Source organism: Grammomys surdaster, unplaced genomic scaffold (genome assembly GCF_004785775.1).
Source record: "Grammomys surdaster isolate TR1022 unplaced genomic scaffold, NIH_TR_1.0 125769, whole genome shotgun sequence".
Lineage (NCBI taxonomy): Eukaryota > Metazoa > Chordata > Mammalia > Rodentia > Muridae > Grammomys > Grammomys surdaster.
This window is the reverse complement of record NW_021620600.1, coordinates 1,751,683-1,768,577: the sequence shown is the minus strand read 5'-3', so window position 1 is coordinate 1,768,577 and position 16,895 is coordinate 1,751,683. Positions and strand designations below refer to the sequence as shown.

Sequence of the window (16,895 nt, the reverse complement as noted above, 5' to 3'; positions counted from 1 at the left end):
CCACCATGACACCCACCATGACTCCCACCATGACACCCACCATGACACCCACCATGACTCCCACCATGACACCCACCATGACTCCCACCATGCCTGCATTATTGCTCTGGGTTGTGAATGTTCTAACTAAGCAAGGCAGGACTCACACATGCCTAGAGGGTGGTGAGCAGTCCACACACTAAACCAGGGTCTGCCTCCACCACTCTGATCAGCTGCCCAAACACCAGCCCTACTGGGCAAGACAGGAGGAAGCTTCACTTATTCATGTGCACACCTTGCAATGCTGAAGGCTCCTTGTTCTTCATAGCAAAGCTGAACCCTCATTCTGGCTACAGGGCACATCCCGTGTTTCTATATTAGCCACTGCATGTATCTTAAAGAACTAGCCTAGACTCTCCAGCCTCAAGACCATTCCCACCCTTCTCCTTTCTGGACAACCTGACTGCTGTCTCCCAAATTCTTGAACTGTGACCATGGCCAGAGAACTAATTCTCTCAACTTTCAGCTCATGGGAATGGGTCTTCCTCCAAATACTGAGAAGCATGTATGGTACAAACTCAAAAGCGTTCAAGCCCCCTGTAGGAAATGATCATAGTGGCCTGCTAGGGCAGACAGTGGGAACTCGAGTGTCTCTGGCTTGTGGGGGCTTATCTTCACGTAAAGGTTCTCACAGTTGATTTTAAAAAGTACACATTTGAGACTAGTCAAACTCAAATATGTCTCACGGCCCAGCCTATCCACCTTAGAGGCTGGAATTATGGGAGTACTTATGAAAAGCAAGGTTTATACGAGATTCTTAAGAGTAGGACCTAGGAGCCAGTGTTTAACCAAACTCCCCAAGTGATTTTTCTACACACAGAAGACTGTGACTGATCATTTTAACAAATTATACTTCAATTTAAATGTGGAAAAGCAACTAATCAGCAGTGTGCATGTGTCAGGCAGTGTCTCTGGATGCCTGATCCTAAGGGGCCCACAGGTCTCCCTCTCCTTCCTGTCACGGGGCAGGACCACATACAAGAAGTCATCCTGTGTGTTGCCATTGAAGGTGCCACAGAGGCCCACGGTGTCCTCCACCCATCGCTGGTCCACTTGCAGGTAGAGCCGCAACCCTTCCCGGTCATAGAGGATCCGCACGCCCACGTTGGTCCTCACCCTCAGGAACACAGAGGACAGCCTCCGGATCTCAAAAGCATCTGGCCACAGAGTGGGAAATGGGGTGTAAGCAATTTTGTCAGTACAGCTCCGAGTTCTGCCACCACCTGTCTGGCCCACCCCCTTGTCTACACACAGGCCTGGCTTCATCCTGCAGAACCCCCTGCCTCGGGATTGGTTTGACGAACACTGGGATAACCTACCACGCAGCCTCTATTAAGAAATGTCACATTGTAGGTTCCAAGTAACAACCTGTCTTTCCTGGAGGGAGTGTAGTTTCTTGCTCTAACACAAAAAGAGTTCTTCAATGACCCTTTTTTGTACAACCATATAATCACAGTGCATTAGATTCGATTTTCTGGTGGGGGAATAAATACTGGGCCTAGAGACAGGAAATAGTCCCATGAATGGCCTAATGTCAGAAGGAACTGTCACATTGTCACGCTGGAGTGGGGACAAAGTCATATTTTAGGAGTTCTGCTTCCTGAATTCAATGTCCCCTAGCCTGATCCTTGTGAGGGGTTGCCCTTGTCAAAGATCCCTTGGGTAAATAAGCTGCGGAAAGGATCTCGAACTGTCACCATCTGGAGTCATACCATCTGAGTAGGGTGGGGTAATCTTGTACTGGTCAAACAGAAGGACATCTCCTGCCTGGGTCAGGGTCACCTGTCTCCGAGGGTCCTGGTGCAGAATCACCGACACTGACTGGACACATGCTCCATCCTGGTTCTAGAGAAAATGAAGGGCCATTGGGCAGCATTAGTCAGTGTGGTCTGTCCTGGTAGCCTAAACAGAACCCTCCAGGTCAGAGATCCAGCCCAACTTGAGGAGGGAAGCAGAGCCACACAGGACTTTAAGGATTGCCAAACAAAATGCTTCCGTCTGGGAGACCATCAGGCCCGGAATGGAGGAGGTTGGCTGCAGAGCCGGATAGCAATAGTCAACATGATGGTTAACTATCAGGTGTCCAAAGGCACAGAGCAGAGGTGGCTCCCACACAGATCGGTCTAGCCTTGGAAGCCAAGGCTCCCACACAGATCGGTCTAGCCTTGGAAGCCATGGCTCCCTCACATGACTGTAACCCAGAGCTTCAGTTGCATCTGTTTGCAGTCTTACATAGCGTCCTGCTCATACGTTGTACTCTGTACCTCACTGAAAGGCAAGCGGAAAGCCACGTCTGCTCAAAAAGCTTACCCAGGAAGATGACTAGTTCAAGGCCTGCCAGAGAAACAGATTGAGTTCAAGGCTAGCCTAAGTCATCTAGGTTTTTGAGGCAAGACCCTGCCTCAATGTAAAAAAAAAAAAATTAAAGAGCCAGGGCATTCTTTGTAAAGGGTCAGCCCTTGCCTAGCGTATATGAATACTAAAGTCATAGGTTCCACTCACACACCACGGTAGTGCTCACGTGCCACATCCAAGCACCGCTGTAAATAGTAGCACCATTCTGCAGATCAGAAAACCGAGGCTCAAAAAGTGACTTTTGAGTTATAGTTGCATAATATGGGCCATGTGGGAACTGTGACCTGTCTTTGTCACGCTTTCCTATACATTCCCATCCCGTTCCTCCAAGAATGCTGCTAGGCTCTCCCGAGTCTCATCACTGAAGGATGGACTTAGAAACCCACGCAGGAGGGAGGTAAGTTGGCATTAGAGTAACATTTCATTTTGGCTCTCTGAGTTGATAAAAGGGATATATATATATCTTCATAACCAATGGACACATGTATATCTACCAGCATTTTTATATATCATATCTATATAGATATATAGAAATCTATCTAAAGACAAAGTTAACTGAGCATATACTCACACCAATGTTCCAGCTTTAGCCCACCGTGGCATGGCTCATTCTAGCCTGCCCCCTTGGCTCACCCGCTTCTGCTGTTGACAACTTACATCAGTGTGTTACATTTATTACACACAACCAACCCATGTTGATGCGTTGTTGCCCGTAGGGGCAGAAGTAACAAAGCATGCAGATGACCATGTAGGTATACGTATGATCTGAGTACATACAAGGGATACAGGAGCCAACGGAAAAATCTACCACTGGCCAAATCTGAAATGATCGAGTGACAAAATTAAGAAGCTATAGATTGTCACCTCGAGCGTGAATATGCAAATAATATGCCAATCTCACCCTGAGACAAAACCATCAGCAAATTCCAAAGGAGCCTTCTATAGAATTCCTGGCCAGGACGTCACAAGCTTTTCAAGGTCATCGTGAACTAGGAAAGTCTGACAGATAGCCAAGAAGAGCCCAAGACATGTAACTATATCTAATATGAGTTTCTGGTCCAGAAAAAAATGGCACTGGGTAAAAACCAACGAAAGTGGAGTAACCTGTGGCCTTAGCTAACGGCAATGTGTCAGTACTGGCTGGCTGCTTATGAAGTACCATGTTATGTTGCTTTAAAAGTCTCCCGTAGGCTTGTGTGTTTAAACACTTGGTCCCAGTTAGTGGTGGTGCTTGGAGTTGGTGGGGGGGAGGACAGGAGTCTTGTGGGATGAAGTGTGTCACTGAGGAGGGGTTAACAGTTTATAGATTCAGCCTACTTCCAGTTTCTCCCTCTCCCACCAGCCCCCACGTGTGTATGTGTGTTTCCTGTGTGTGGTTGAGATGTGATAGCTCAGCTTCTGTTCCAGCTGCCTGATGCTATGCTTTCTCCAACATTATGGACGCTCTCTCTGGAACTGTAAACTCAGATCATTGTTCCATCAGCTCCTATTGGCTATGGTGTTCTGTCACAGCAACAACAACAAAAAAAAAAGTGCCAAGTACCAAGTAACAAAAATGCATTGGGAAGCATAACACGTTAACAAAGGAAATGCTATGTAAGAATAGGTCCTAGCTTTACAAGAACTGTGTAACACTCTGAAGCAACTCTAAAATACTAAGTTGATTTGGAAACCCCTTTGAAGACTATAAACAACCCCCTGCATATGTGGTGGGTGTATCATGACTCTGTGACCACATCCGACCTTGGAGAAAGGTAAAAATTTGGATAGTCATGAAAGCCCCCCCTTAAAAGCCTCTAAGATAGCCCGTCAAATGTAAACAGGGAGGGTGGTAGTGTCTACTACCCTGATGTGTACTTACACTAGCTGCTGTACAGAAAGTCAAAGTTCATGACATTGGGTATATGCATCCTGGGTACCATTACCACCATTACTGTGCCCAGCACACTCCGTCCTGACCATTCTAGTGCCGATGTTTTCTGGCATGATCAACTCTCAGGGTGAATTTCCTCCTTGTGTCAGTATTTATCTTTGCAGGGACACCTTTAGGTTAAATGCCACCTCTGCCACGTGGCCTTCCCTTCTTTTCTGCTAACATTCAGGACTATTTCTGCTGCTACCCCACTCCTTTACACCTCAGCTCATGTAGTATGTCAGGCCAAAGTGACCTGCCTATAAGCTGTGAGCACCTGAAAGGGGGTAGTGTGATTCCTCTGTGTGGCCCCTTTCGTGTCCAGCCCTGAGCTTGCAGGACTAGAACCTCCATAGGTTCATGGTGTACATAAAATCAAAAGCAGGAATCCTGTCCTGAGGCAGAAAAAAAGCTTGCAATCAAGAAGCAAGTCCAGCAATGAGGCCAACTGGACAGGCTCAGGCTGGTCAGCTGCCTATCTGGGACATGGTAGAGAGATGGCTGAGCAAGGCACCCTGAGGCCCCACAGTACTCATGTGCTCTGGGGAGCACTCTGGGGCTCCTGAGCCACATGAATGGGAGGAGTGGGAGCTGCTCTGTGTCTTTCTGTTACCCCTCTTTCTTCCCACATCCAAGAAGCAACAGCAGTGACCATCTTAGAAGATAGACAGTCCCCTGCAAGGAGAATAACTTAGAGGGGCCTATGGCAGAGAGAAGAGAGGTCACTCAGAGAAAAGAAGAAAGCCAGCCTCTGCCTCATCCACAGTTCCCAGACTGTGTCCCCAGAGCTCCTATCTGGGGTCCGATCACATTCAAGGCCCTAGAGTCTGGGGCTGGAGCAGAGACAGACGGCATCCTGGCTGGCCATAAAGTGCTGATTCTATTCTGCAGAGGGGAGCTTGGGCACAGCCCACACCAGGGCCTGTGGGGGTGGCTCAGCACAGTCAGTCCAGGGACAGAGCAGTCTCTACCAAGACAGAGACGTGCTCACCTGCCCTGAGCTGTGGTCATTGTCTCTTCTATGTTCTTGGGCATCTGGTCCAGCTCAGGGATCATCTCCTTCAGGAAGCCTTTCCTGATTCCCTCTGCCTTAGCAACCCAATGCCCAGGTAAAAGAAAAAGTCTTTCCACCCTGCTCCATCCATAGCCCCCACAACGACTGTGTCTGCTTGCCTCTCGGCGCCCAGTAAGCTATAAGGCCTAGAAGAAAAAGCAATGTCAGACCTCAGCACAGCTTCTGACCCAACAAGTTTTCAGAATTTGATGAATGAATTCATCAGACAAAAAGGCCTTCCAGACATGAAGAAAGAAAAGCAAACAAAGCATAGAAAGCTAAGTAGACTTAGACCCGCTCTAGAGACTCTCAGCCAGCAGGGGGCCTGGGCTTGAACTGTTTCTGGAACCAGTTCTGGGTCTCTGTTACAGAGCCAGCAAGCAGCTGAGTCATGGGAAGACCGAGATCTGTGGGAGGCTTGTTTGAACATGGAGACCTACCCAGACTTACCAGGCCACATGGGGCATTCTGCAATGTCACGGTAAATGTGCCCGAGGAACGGCTCTTGGCGAGGATATACTGACACGTGGCAGGGAATGTGTACCGGCGTCCATCAAAAGTCGTGAAGTGGATGTCACCAGTCACTGAGCATTCGGCTGAGGGAGAAGAAGGCAACTTGCTCATGGAAGTTGCCTGAGCAAGCTAAAATGAGCATCCCTCATGGGACTGTCCCCTCCCCCACTGGGGACTGTCTCAGCCTTGCACATCCAAGTCTAAGGCAGGACCCAGCCTCTGCCCTCTGGAGTTGGGCAGGCTAGGGTGCCTTTGCTTTTGAGAGCCTTCTCAGGGGCAGACTTGACACAGCCCCACCAGAGTGGCCCTCTGAGGAGAGACCCAAAGTTCTGACAGGAGATAGACAGAACCAAAGCAATAGAGGAAACAGAGGGAGTCAGGTTTAGCCCCATGAATCAAATGCCCCTGAGTAGGCATGGCCCTAGAGTATCCCTGTCCCAAACCTATGAGGGTCGGATGTACCTGGACAGACAGAAGAGCTGCACACCCACTTCCCTGCAGTGCATGTACTGAAACACAGAGATCATGAATGTGGCCAACCTGTCCTCAATGCCCAGACACTGTTCCAGGCTCAAGCCCACAGCACCCCATTTCTAAAGTGGATGGAAAGAGTATCTCCCCTCATTCCATAGATCAAATGACATCCCCTTGGATCTCAAAGAGGTTAAGAGAATAACCCTTGCTTGTTCAGGGTTCCTCAACCCCAGGCATGCGCAGTCTGACAGGAAGCTCTGGCCCTCCCAGGTCCCTCCCTCCAGGCAGGGGACACAGACCAGGCATTGCAGTCCTCTGTCACCACAGAACCAGGCGGGTGCAGGGTCCCATGGAACTCACAGGGACACTCGACTGGTGACATGCAGCCCCCATCCTCAAAGATCAGCCCTAGGGTAACAGCAAAGACCCACTTACCACTGCGTGTGCTCACGAGCCACTGTGGTGGCTTCCTGGACACTCAGACAAAGGTCCTCATATGTTGAGCCATTTCTCTACTGAGCCGACTTTCTTCTCTTTCTTTTAATTGGGTATTTTATTTATTTACATTTTAAATGTTATCTCCTTTCCTGGTCCCACCCCCTCCCGAAAAGCCCTATCCCATCCCCCTTTCTCCACTTCTATGAGGGTGCTCATCCACCCATCCACTCCTGTCTTCCCTTCCTGGCATTCCCTACATTGGGGCATTGAGCCTTCACAGGACCATGGGCCTTTCCCATTGATGCCCGACAAGGCCATCCTCTGCTACATATGCAGCTGGAGCCATGGGTCCCTCCATGTGTACTCTTTCGTTGGTGGTTTAATCCCTGGGAGCTCTGGGGGGTCTAGTTGGTTGATATTGTTGTTCTTCCTATGGGGTTGCAAATCCCTTCAGCTCCTTGAGTCCTTTCTCTAACTCCTCCATTGGGGACCATGTGCTCAGTCCAATGGTTGGCTGCAAGCATCCACCTCTGTATTTGTCAGGCTCTGGCAGAGCCTCTCAGGAGACAGCCATATCAGACTCTGTCAGCATGCACTTCTTGCTGAGCCAACTTTGAAACGCTCTTCTAAATCCTGGCTCAGGCAGGACATCAACTCCCTTCTGGACAGACTTTACTTCACGGATCACTCCTGAATTGCACACCACCTCTCAAACCCTGCCATGATGTCTCCTACCACCTCTCCCAGAGACCTTTCCTGGCCACTCCACATTTCACGAATTCCCAAAGCTCTTTTCTGACTCCCTGAGCTGGCCTTTACTTCACCTTAGCTTAGGTTGGAGTGTCACATCCCTGGAAGCAGGCTCTGTTCCTTAAAATCAAAGCCTGTCACTTTACTTGGTTGAGACAGGGTCCCATGGGTCCCAGGATGGCCTTGAACTTCTTAGATAAGAGAGGATGACCTTGGATGTCAGGCTGTCCCGCCTTTCCTTCCTAAGTGATAGTGTTACAGGTGTGCGTCACCACACCCAGCTCAGGCTATGCTGGGATGGAAGCCGGAGCTTTGCCCATGCTAAACAAGCACTCTACCAATTGTAAAGCTCCGGCCCCAGCTTTACAGTTTCTAATCCCACCCTTCCATCCAGCCAAGTTACTCATTCATCATAAACACGTCATTGGCTACGGGACAACGCAGCCGTGGATGGATGCTTAGACAAAAGCGTGTGCGCAGAAATGAATGAACGGCTTATCTTCGCCTGCACAGCTCAGTCCAGAGGAAGGCAGACTGCTTGATGAACCAAGCTTGCACAAGCCAAGCTCTGCCCTCAGCCTCACCTCCCTCAAGCCTGTCTTTTACTTATCGATTTCACTGTCCCCTTAGTCACTCCACAAGCAGACATCCTCTGAGGCCCCTGATTCCCACGTATCCAGGCCAGGAAGACACTTTCAAGCCACTAACAACCCCCCTACCCCCCCCACAACCAACCATTGGGGCAGTAGCAGCCATCCACACAGGCGATCTCGCTGTCCACACATGAAGCACGGGATTGGCAGGAAGCCGGACAGCAAGCAACACACTCGTTATAAATGAAGGCCTTCTCTTTGCAGTGCACAGCTTAGAATGGAGGAAGGGAGGGAGGGAGGGAAGGAGGGAGGGAGAGGGGGGGAGGGAGGGAGAGAAAGAGGAAAGGAGGGAGGAAAGGAGGGGGAAGGTTATGGTCTATTTGCTTGGCCAGCACCCACCCTCACCCCTCACCCCAGGTCCTGGAATGGGAATGGGAGGACTTTCATTTCCCTAACCCTCCAGTCCTAACTGGAGTATTTGGTGCCCAAGAGGCTAGTGAAAGTCGGGTGCTCTGAGACGTTCATCTCACTTGGTAGCCCCAGATCCATCCTTCAGTTTCAGCCTTACTTCCCTCATCTGTCACGGGAATAGAACCTCAGAAGTTAAAGTTCTGACAGCTGAGGCCCTGAGTGAGCAGGACAGGGCACTGAACTGAGGCCTGTGGCTGCTACCCACAGCCCACATCACAACTCATCTGAACCCCTCCCTGTCCACCTCCATCTGAACCTACTGCATTGTGAGAGTTGGGTCCTCCAGCCCTGCAGAGGGCGCCCTGCTTGTGCACATGCCCGGGCATATTCCGTCAGTGCTCGGCACCAAGTGGCTTCATCGCCTCCTGATCTGTGCAAAGATATTGAATGTGAAAAAGTCCGGTGATGGAAGGGGACCAGTGATGGAAGGGGATGTCTTAGTGGGCCCATGCCGAGGCATCTCCCGGACCAGCCACATGACGGTATAGCATAGAATAGAGTTTATTCAGGGCGTGGGGAGGGGAGCCAGGAGGGTAGTAGAGGCAGAGAGAGAGAGAGAGAGAGAGAGAGAGAGAGAGAGAGAGAGAGAAGAGTAGAGGAGTAGAAGCCAGCCGTGACCACGTGGAGAGAGGGGGAAGGAGAGGGGGAGGGGCAAGGGGACAGAGGGAAGCTGGAGGCAAGAGATCAAGAGATTAAGAGAGAAAGAGAGAGAGAAGGAGGCAAGCAGCCCCTTTTATAGTGGGCAGGCCTACCTGGCTGTTGCCAGGTAACTGGAGGTGAAGTTTAGATAGAATACTAACATCTGGCTTGTCACCAGTTGACACTATCCCATAGACCAGGTGATTGTCAACCTTCCTAATAATAGTTCCTCGTGTTGTAGTGACCCAACCCAACCATAAAATTATTTTTGCTACTTCATAACTATGTAATTCATAAGTCATTTTGCCACTGTTATGAATCAATCTCTGTGTTTTCTGATGGTCTTAGGCCACTTCTGTGAAAGGGTGGCTTGAACCCCAGGGAGTCACAACCTTCAGGTTGACAATTGCTGCCATAAACACTCTCAGAACGTCAGCACACCCTCCTCTAGGAAGGCATCCAGCTACACAGAGCCCTAGACTCAAAGCAGGAAGCCAAGATTCAAGTCCCAGCATTGTTACCAATTTGCTGTGTGACCCTGAGAGACTTGAGCTCCATCTCTGAGCCTCAGTTAAATGGGACAGCTGAACCCCATCTTGGCAAATAAGAATTTTAGAGCTTCGGCAAGCAGTTCTGTAATGACCAAGTGTTCTCAGGCTCGTTGGACTACATCCTGATCCTTTAGCCCCATATGGGAAGACACTCCCTACAGCCCACCACCTAGCTGCCCACTTACTGACAGAGGTCACTGGTACAGCTGGCTGCGAAGGGCAGAGGGCTGACATAGGCATGGCAGGTGTCGAAAGGAGGCCTCAATAGCACATCACACCGCTCGTACACACCCTGCGTAGGGCAAAGGCAAGAGCTGAACTGGGAGGACAGCACGGCTCTGATTCACCACGCCCACGGGAAACCCCAGCTTAAGTAAAAGGAAGACAGAGTTAAGGGAAGGGGCCACAGGTACTAGCTATGCTGGGCCCTGTGACCTATACCTTTCTGCTGGGGTGGGACACAGACCTGCATGGATGCTGGGCTCTGCTGCAGACATGGTGGGCGAGGCGGAGAAGACACAGGTCCTGGAGGGCTGTTGGGGTCCTGCTCCTGCCAGCTGTGCACAAAGTCCCCTATATCATCAGTCAGCTTCCCTGGAGGGAAAACGAGTATCATGATGAGGTGGGTGGGCAGCAGGGCTGAGAGCTCTGAGCAGAGGTGAGAGACAAAGGAGGGCCATTTGGAAGAAGCCAGCCTCCAGTGCTCCCACCCTACGCTGGGTTCCCAGCTGAGCCAGTCTTTTGGAAAAGCTGTTGCATCGGAAGAAATACAAATGTCCTGAACCTGCACTGTCTCACGGATGCTCCACACGCAATAGAGGCAGCACGGCAGAGTTGAGAGGACCAGTGTGCAGGTGTGAACAAGTACCTGCACCCATCTCAGCCTGGTTCCACACCTGCAGAAAAGAGAACTAAGCCCCAGGGAGATGGCTGCCAAGAACTATCACTGTAAAGTGCTCGACACATGGTGGATACTCAAAGGGATGCTGTCGAGCTCTCTGCCAGGGCCATCACTGTGTGCCCCGAGCTTCACCTGTAGCTCTCACTGACCTGTCAGTCAGAGACTTGGGCTCAAGTCTGGCCCTCTCTCTTCACATCTCTCTTACCCTCTGATTCCCCTCTTCCTCTGGAAACCGTGTGGGATCAAACCCACCCAGCGGAGCATGCAATGGATCTACACACAACCCCAGCTGGAGTCCTCATTATAAATACTTCACAGTTGAGGGGACTGAGGCCAGAACATGCCTAACCTGACAGAGTTTTGCAAGTGAGCTCTTGCCTCCCATTGGGTTTTCACTACCATGGCCATGATGCCAGAGGTCTGGCCAGAGCAATGCCTCCCACCCTGACACAATCTCCATCCCTGGAAAAATATCCCACAAGGCACCTTCCCTCAGACTCACCGTAACTGGTCACCAGGTCGTCCTGAGGATCAGCGTTGTTGTTCCCACACAGCCCCTGGGTCCAGCCCAGAAACTCGGGGCTCATCTTGACGTAGATAGCTGAGGCGCCATCCCAGGCCAGCGTGAAGGCCGACGGATGCCGTGCGATGACATAACCAGCCAGCTGCTGCAGCTGCACACCCCCTACCACCTGTGGCAGCTGGACCCTGAGAGCAAAGCCCAGGGCTGCAGAGTGTCGACACAACTCCCATGGGCCCTGGTTTTTTACCACAAGGACAGCTAGCCACCCTACCCAGTGACATGAGTACTTTATGTTCTCATCCTCCAGAACTCCTAAGTGCACCAAAGTCCACAAGGATTCTTTTATCTTCAGGGGGATTTCAAAATCACAATATCATTGGCAGGGTTAAATCTTGAGAGAATCAGTCCATCAGGTCCTTTCTCCCAGAGGATGGAGAGAGAGCTGGTATCATATAAGAGGGGTTTCATTTTACTGAACTGGTCCAGAACAGGAGGAATGGAAAGAGGGGAGAGGGGACAGGAGATTGAGAACAGGGAGGAGCCCTCCTACACCTGCCTCTGTTTTTGCAGCCACAGGGTCCCACCCAGCTAAGATTATGAGAAACCAAAGTTCAGCCAGCTGTAGGTCTGACCACCTAGTGGTCCCTGATTGCCCACCATGACAGCTGTCATTCAAAATGACCCTCCATCCTCAGAAAAATAAATATGTGTCTGTTCAGAGAAACTGTGTGTGAGCTTAGAGAAAGGGTTTTTAGTGGGAAACTCCACTTTCTAGAAAATTTTACATTTTCCTAAACACTAGGAAATCCACTAGGTCTGATAGTTGCATGGAATCAGGAGACATTCATCCATCACCAGTACTACTGGCTAGACACACACAGGCCAGGTTTGCATTTCTGCCCCAAGGTGGAAGATGCTGTCTGTCCCCAGTTACCAATTTCCATTCAGCTTGACAGGGACAGATATCCCCTACCTCACATCAGGGAGGTAGAAGGGCATAGTTACCTTACACCTCCATGGGTGACCTCCTTGGCCAGGCAGATCTCTCGTTCACCGGGGAGGAAGAGGCTGACAGACCGCAGGCAGGTGTAGTGGGCAGAGCCACACTGAGGGTCATTGTGCACCTGATTAGGAGTGGACAGAGCAGGGGGTTCAGAGGGCAATCTGCAGCAACTGCCACAGGCCACCCTGAGCTTCAGTCCACCAGTGTGGGGTGCTTGTGTGATCCCTGTATGTTGAACACTTTTCCTCAGTGAACTTTCTCAGTGCCTTCTCCAACACCACAGCAGGGGAAGAGCTAGGACTGCCTGTATTTCATGATCGTCTGAGAAGCAGGGAGTAGAGACAAAGTTCACATGCACACAAGACCAGGGAGTACCAAAGACGAGATTCTGACCTAGACTCAAGTGGGTCGGATTTCAGAGCCTTTTCCATACCACTGGGACATCCCCAAGTTCCATCAAACCCAAAGGCCAGATGTGCACTCACCTTCCACCACACAGGTGTGCAAACCCAGACACACCCAGGTACACCGAGACACAAGCTCACAGACACTTTCAGCACACATACTCTGTATCCTACACACTCCTGGAATGCAGAAACTAACCCTGTCCTGCACACACACACACACACACACACCCCTCCTATGCTGCTTGTTACATTTACATCTTCTCCACCCCATTCAAGAATCCAGACTTTAAGGGTCATAGATCCAGAGAGTGGGGCAGGTTTCTAGTGCTTAGAGAAAAGATTTTCAAATGTCACCTGCCTGCCATGAGTGGAAACACTCCCCAGGAGCCAAAGTTCCACTGTATTACCCATAGACATGCTGGGCCAGCCTGAAGCCTCTTTGACTGGCCACCTTTGTCCTCACTTAAGATTTTTCAAGCATTGTTTTTGTTCAAATGGTGTCTTACAGTGTAGCCCTGGCTGGCCAGGAACTTGCTATGTGGAGCCAGCTAGCCTCAAACTCACAAAGATCCACCTGCCTATGTCTACCAACTCCTCTGTTCTGAGATCCAAGGTGTGTGCCACTACCCTTTGAACAATCGAGATCAAGTATTTCTGACCATGGCCCACAGAAAGAAATGCCTTATGTAAACAAAACAAAGGTCTTCTACATACATGACCTTCACTCTGGGCCTGAGGCAGAAGGATCGCAGCCAGCTGGGAGAGGGGTGACCCTGAGTGAGCACTGAACCCCCTAATCCTATTCTCTCTATTGTAACCCACAACTGACCAAGTCACCAACTGTCAGAAATGCCCTTCACATCTGCTGGATAGAGTCTTGCATGGCATTCAGGTGTCCAACATTCATCTAGGTTCAGGGAACAAGCCCAAAGACATGGTCTGGCCAACAGAGGTCCCATGTGGGAAAGGAGACCCACCAGGAAACATTCCTTGTTAGACATGTGCGAGTGGAAAGAAAAGGGTTTACCCATAGAGTGTCTTCCCTGTGGCTTGGGATGTCAAAAGACGTAGGAAGGCCCTCAGAGAAAAGAACCGAACAAAAGGACACCCAAGATTCCCATCATCCTCTCTGAGGTACCATACTCTTCTTTAACATGAGATTCCTCCTTCTAGAATGCCTTGTTACCCTACCCCATGTCTCTTGGCTAGCTCCAATGAGTCAGCTTTTCTATCTCAATAGATGTCACTTCCTATGTGAAACCTTTTGTCATCACTGTCCTTCACAATAGGCAGCATCAGGTTTCCAGGACACAGCCTTTTAGTCTTTGACATTTTGCCACTTCAGCTCTCTGAGTCGCACTTGAAATAACTCATGTCATTTGCTGTGGTTTCTCTATTAAAACAAAGGTACTGTGGACAAAGACCATGTCTGTGCTGTTGTCCTAAGAGCCTCCCCTCTATGAAACATCTTACTCAGAAAAAGTGTACAGTATATGCCATGGAAGTGAATGGCCGGGGCAGTCAGGGACAGCCAAGGCGGCTGGGTAAGCAGGGGCTTAGGACAGTGACTCTTGGAACACAGTCCTTGAACAGGAGCTGGGAAAAGTGGAAAGGGAAAGGTTCCAGGCTCTTTAAGACAAGCAGGTTCCAGCCCCTGGAGGCTCCCAGATCCTGTTGGAGCCTGCATGGACCAGCAAGAAAGGAGAGAGGAGGCCTCACCTGGATGGAAAAGCTCTGACCCTCAGGTTCGTGGTGTCCCACCAACATGTAGCTGCTTTTTCCAGAAAAGTAGTAGTACAAGCCGTCAAACGTCTCCACGTGGTGCTGACCCCAGGCCCGGCAAATGCTGTCCCGCTCAGGGCCGGCGTTATACACTAAGACAGGGCAAAGTGAGCCTAGATCTGTATGGGCATCGTGCTGGAGACTGGTAGGTTCCAGATCTGGCAGGGTCATCCCTGTGATCTTGATCCTTTTCTGTACCCATAGCCCCTCCCAGGGCTGGAGAGATCAGACCTACCCAACTGGCAACGGGGTCCAGTGGCGTTGAAGCGTCTGCAGTCACAGAGAGCTGGGTGCACACACTCACCCCCATTGAAGCAAGAAAACAAGTCTGCAAGAGAGACGCAGAGATGTTCCTGCCACACCAGTCCAGCAGTGGCAAGACGCACACCTCCACCCAGAAGGCACCAAGAAGTAAAGGCCTTGGCCTAGACAATCAACCTGATGTGGGCCACATGGGGTTCTTAGGGACACAGCACAGTCCCTTTTCTGATGGGAAATCTGGGTGTGCTTTTAGAGCTTCAGCCTTCAGGATGCATGAAGTGGCCCTGAGGCCACTTGACCTGGGACTTCCGTTCCCTGGCTACCAAGCAAGACAACTAGACCAAGAATGTGAAGCCTTCTTGGTTGGGGTAGGAGACTGTTTTGAGATACTCAAGTATTCACTGTTCAAGGAGAAGAGGCCAAAGTGTGAATCGGGATTGGTGTGAGAACACAGGAGAATGAGCAGATGAGGAGACAGAGTACGGTGAGGGAAGGAGTCATGGACAGGACACAGACACGGGACTCTAATGGGAGCCACACAGACACAGGACATGTGACTAGGTCACAGACAGAAGGAAGGGAATGAGAAGGCTTTAGATCTAAGAAAGGTGAAGAGAGAATCAACCACAGGAATTAACACACTGAAGGGTCATCCTCCTGGAAGTAGGAGGCACGATCAGAAAGAGTGTGAGGTGAGGTGAGGAGTCAGCCATCTTGTGAGGCAGCAGCCTCATGAATCAGACAACGTGAGCAGGAGTTGGGACACAAGGGTGTGAACAGGACACAGAAAGGCCATGCAGGTCAAGCTGGGAAAGATAGGAAGAGACTCCAGGCACAGAAAGGGGGTCACAAGTGGTACCCTCCCAGGCTCTCTGTAGGCCAGGCTCCCCTATGCATAGGCCATGGAGAGGGAACAACTTACAAGATGGCGCACACTTGGCCCGGTGGAGCCGCCTTTCCCATGAAGACATGGCCGATGCGTCGAAGGCTTCAGCCTCCTTTTAGGAACGGAGAACAATTAGTTCTGTGCACTGGGATCTTAGGATCCATGTCTTCTTGCTTAACATCTAAGCATGCCTAAGATGAAGGCTGGCTCCCAGCAGAGGACTCACAGCATAAGGCATGCCCAGAAGCCTCCATTTGTGGAGCTCAGCCAAGCTCACCACCCCTCCTTGGTCCGTGAAGCCTGACTTCTCACTTGCCGGACACTCAAACCATCTCCTCATCTTGTGAGGAGTCCTTGACCCATCCTTTGTCAGTTTTCTGTTTTCCTTCCCCACTCCAGCTCCTGGTTCCTAGGATCTCCCCAGAAATTCTTACCTAACCACAGGAATCAGGTGTCCCCATAGGGAAAGGGAAGGAGCGTGCGAGGGAATGCTTGCCACCCTCCTCCCATGGTCCGTGAACAGCTTCTGACTAAGCTTAGCCTTTGTAAATGTAATATCATGCCACCTCAGCTACGGCTCCTGAGACCTTGCTGTGGTCAGAAGGCAACCAGAGCTGCAAAGCACCAAAGTCATTTTCTGGAAAAGTCTTGGTTTTACTGTATTTGATGTTCAGACTTGAGTTCCTGATCCTTCTGCCTCCACTCTCACGTGTTTGTTGGAGCTGTGGGCGTACACCACACCACCACCCTGGGCTTGGAGAATTCTTTAAATCCTGTCCAAATAATTAGTCTTTGGGACCAAGCAGGGTTTGTAATCATTCTTGTGTCATGAACCCCTTTAACAATCTCGCAAAGCCTGTGGTGGCACCTTCTCAGAAAAAGTGTTTATAATTACATAAAATGTAAGATTACAAAGGAAACCAGTTATAATGTAAACATGAAAATGTTTTATTTATGTGTGCTTGGGTAAAATTATACTTCTTTAGTAACACATGAAATAAGACCCATCAGCAAGTTTCCTCACTGCCAAGACTGTGTAAGAACAGCAAACGTAAATGACATCTGCTGGTGCTAGTAAACTCCCAGGATTTCCCTCAGTGATTGGCACTGCTAATGGTTATAGTAGCAATAATTGAAAGTATACTAGATCTCGCTCGTTGTCTCAAATAACAACGATATTTTTTTCCTCAGCCTAGTTCATGGCCTCCTGGTTACAGCCCCAGTTCTCTTGAAAATATCTGAACTCTGCAGAAGTAGAGGAATCTCCCTTGAGTTCAAGGACATCCTGGTCCAGTTATAGATCAGTCACAACTACATAGTAAGACCTTGTCTCAAAAAAAAAA

At 50.1% G+C, this 16,895-nt stretch overlaps 1 protein-coding gene across 1 annotated transcript in view; it reads right to left on the bottom strand.

Annotated features, from left to right (window-relative positions):
* The window catches only part of Otog (otogelin), a 72,253-nt gene that overhangs the window by 51,906 nt on the left and 3,452 nt on the right, over window positions 1–16,895 (bottom strand). Inside the window, exons 4-17 of the mRNA XM_028788915.1 lie at window positions 15,589–15,664; window positions 14,641–14,733; window positions 14,343–14,497; window positions 12,219–12,337; window positions 11,193–11,398; window positions 10,256–10,383; window positions 9,975–10,081; window positions 8,860–8,969; window positions 8,271–8,399; window positions 6,647–6,755; window positions 6,336–6,382; window positions 5,811–5,956; window positions 1,752–1,884; window positions 1,019–1,196 (exon numbers count right to left, since the gene is read on the bottom strand). Coding sequence (XP_028644748.1) covers window positions 1,019–1,196; window positions 1,752–1,884; window positions 5,811–5,956; window positions 6,336–6,382; window positions 6,647–6,755; window positions 8,271–8,399; window positions 8,860–8,969; window positions 9,975–10,081; window positions 10,256–10,383; window positions 11,193–11,398; window positions 12,219–12,337; window positions 14,343–14,497; window positions 14,641–14,733; window positions 15,589–15,664 — 1,736 coding nt within the window. The remainder of the gene's footprint in view (window positions 1–1,018; window positions 1,197–1,751; window positions 1,885–5,810; window positions 5,957–6,335; window positions 6,383–6,646; window positions 6,756–8,270; window positions 8,400–8,859; window positions 8,970–9,974; window positions 10,082–10,255; window positions 10,384–11,192; window positions 11,399–12,218; window positions 12,338–14,342; window positions 14,498–14,640; window positions 14,734–15,588; window positions 15,665–16,895) is intronic.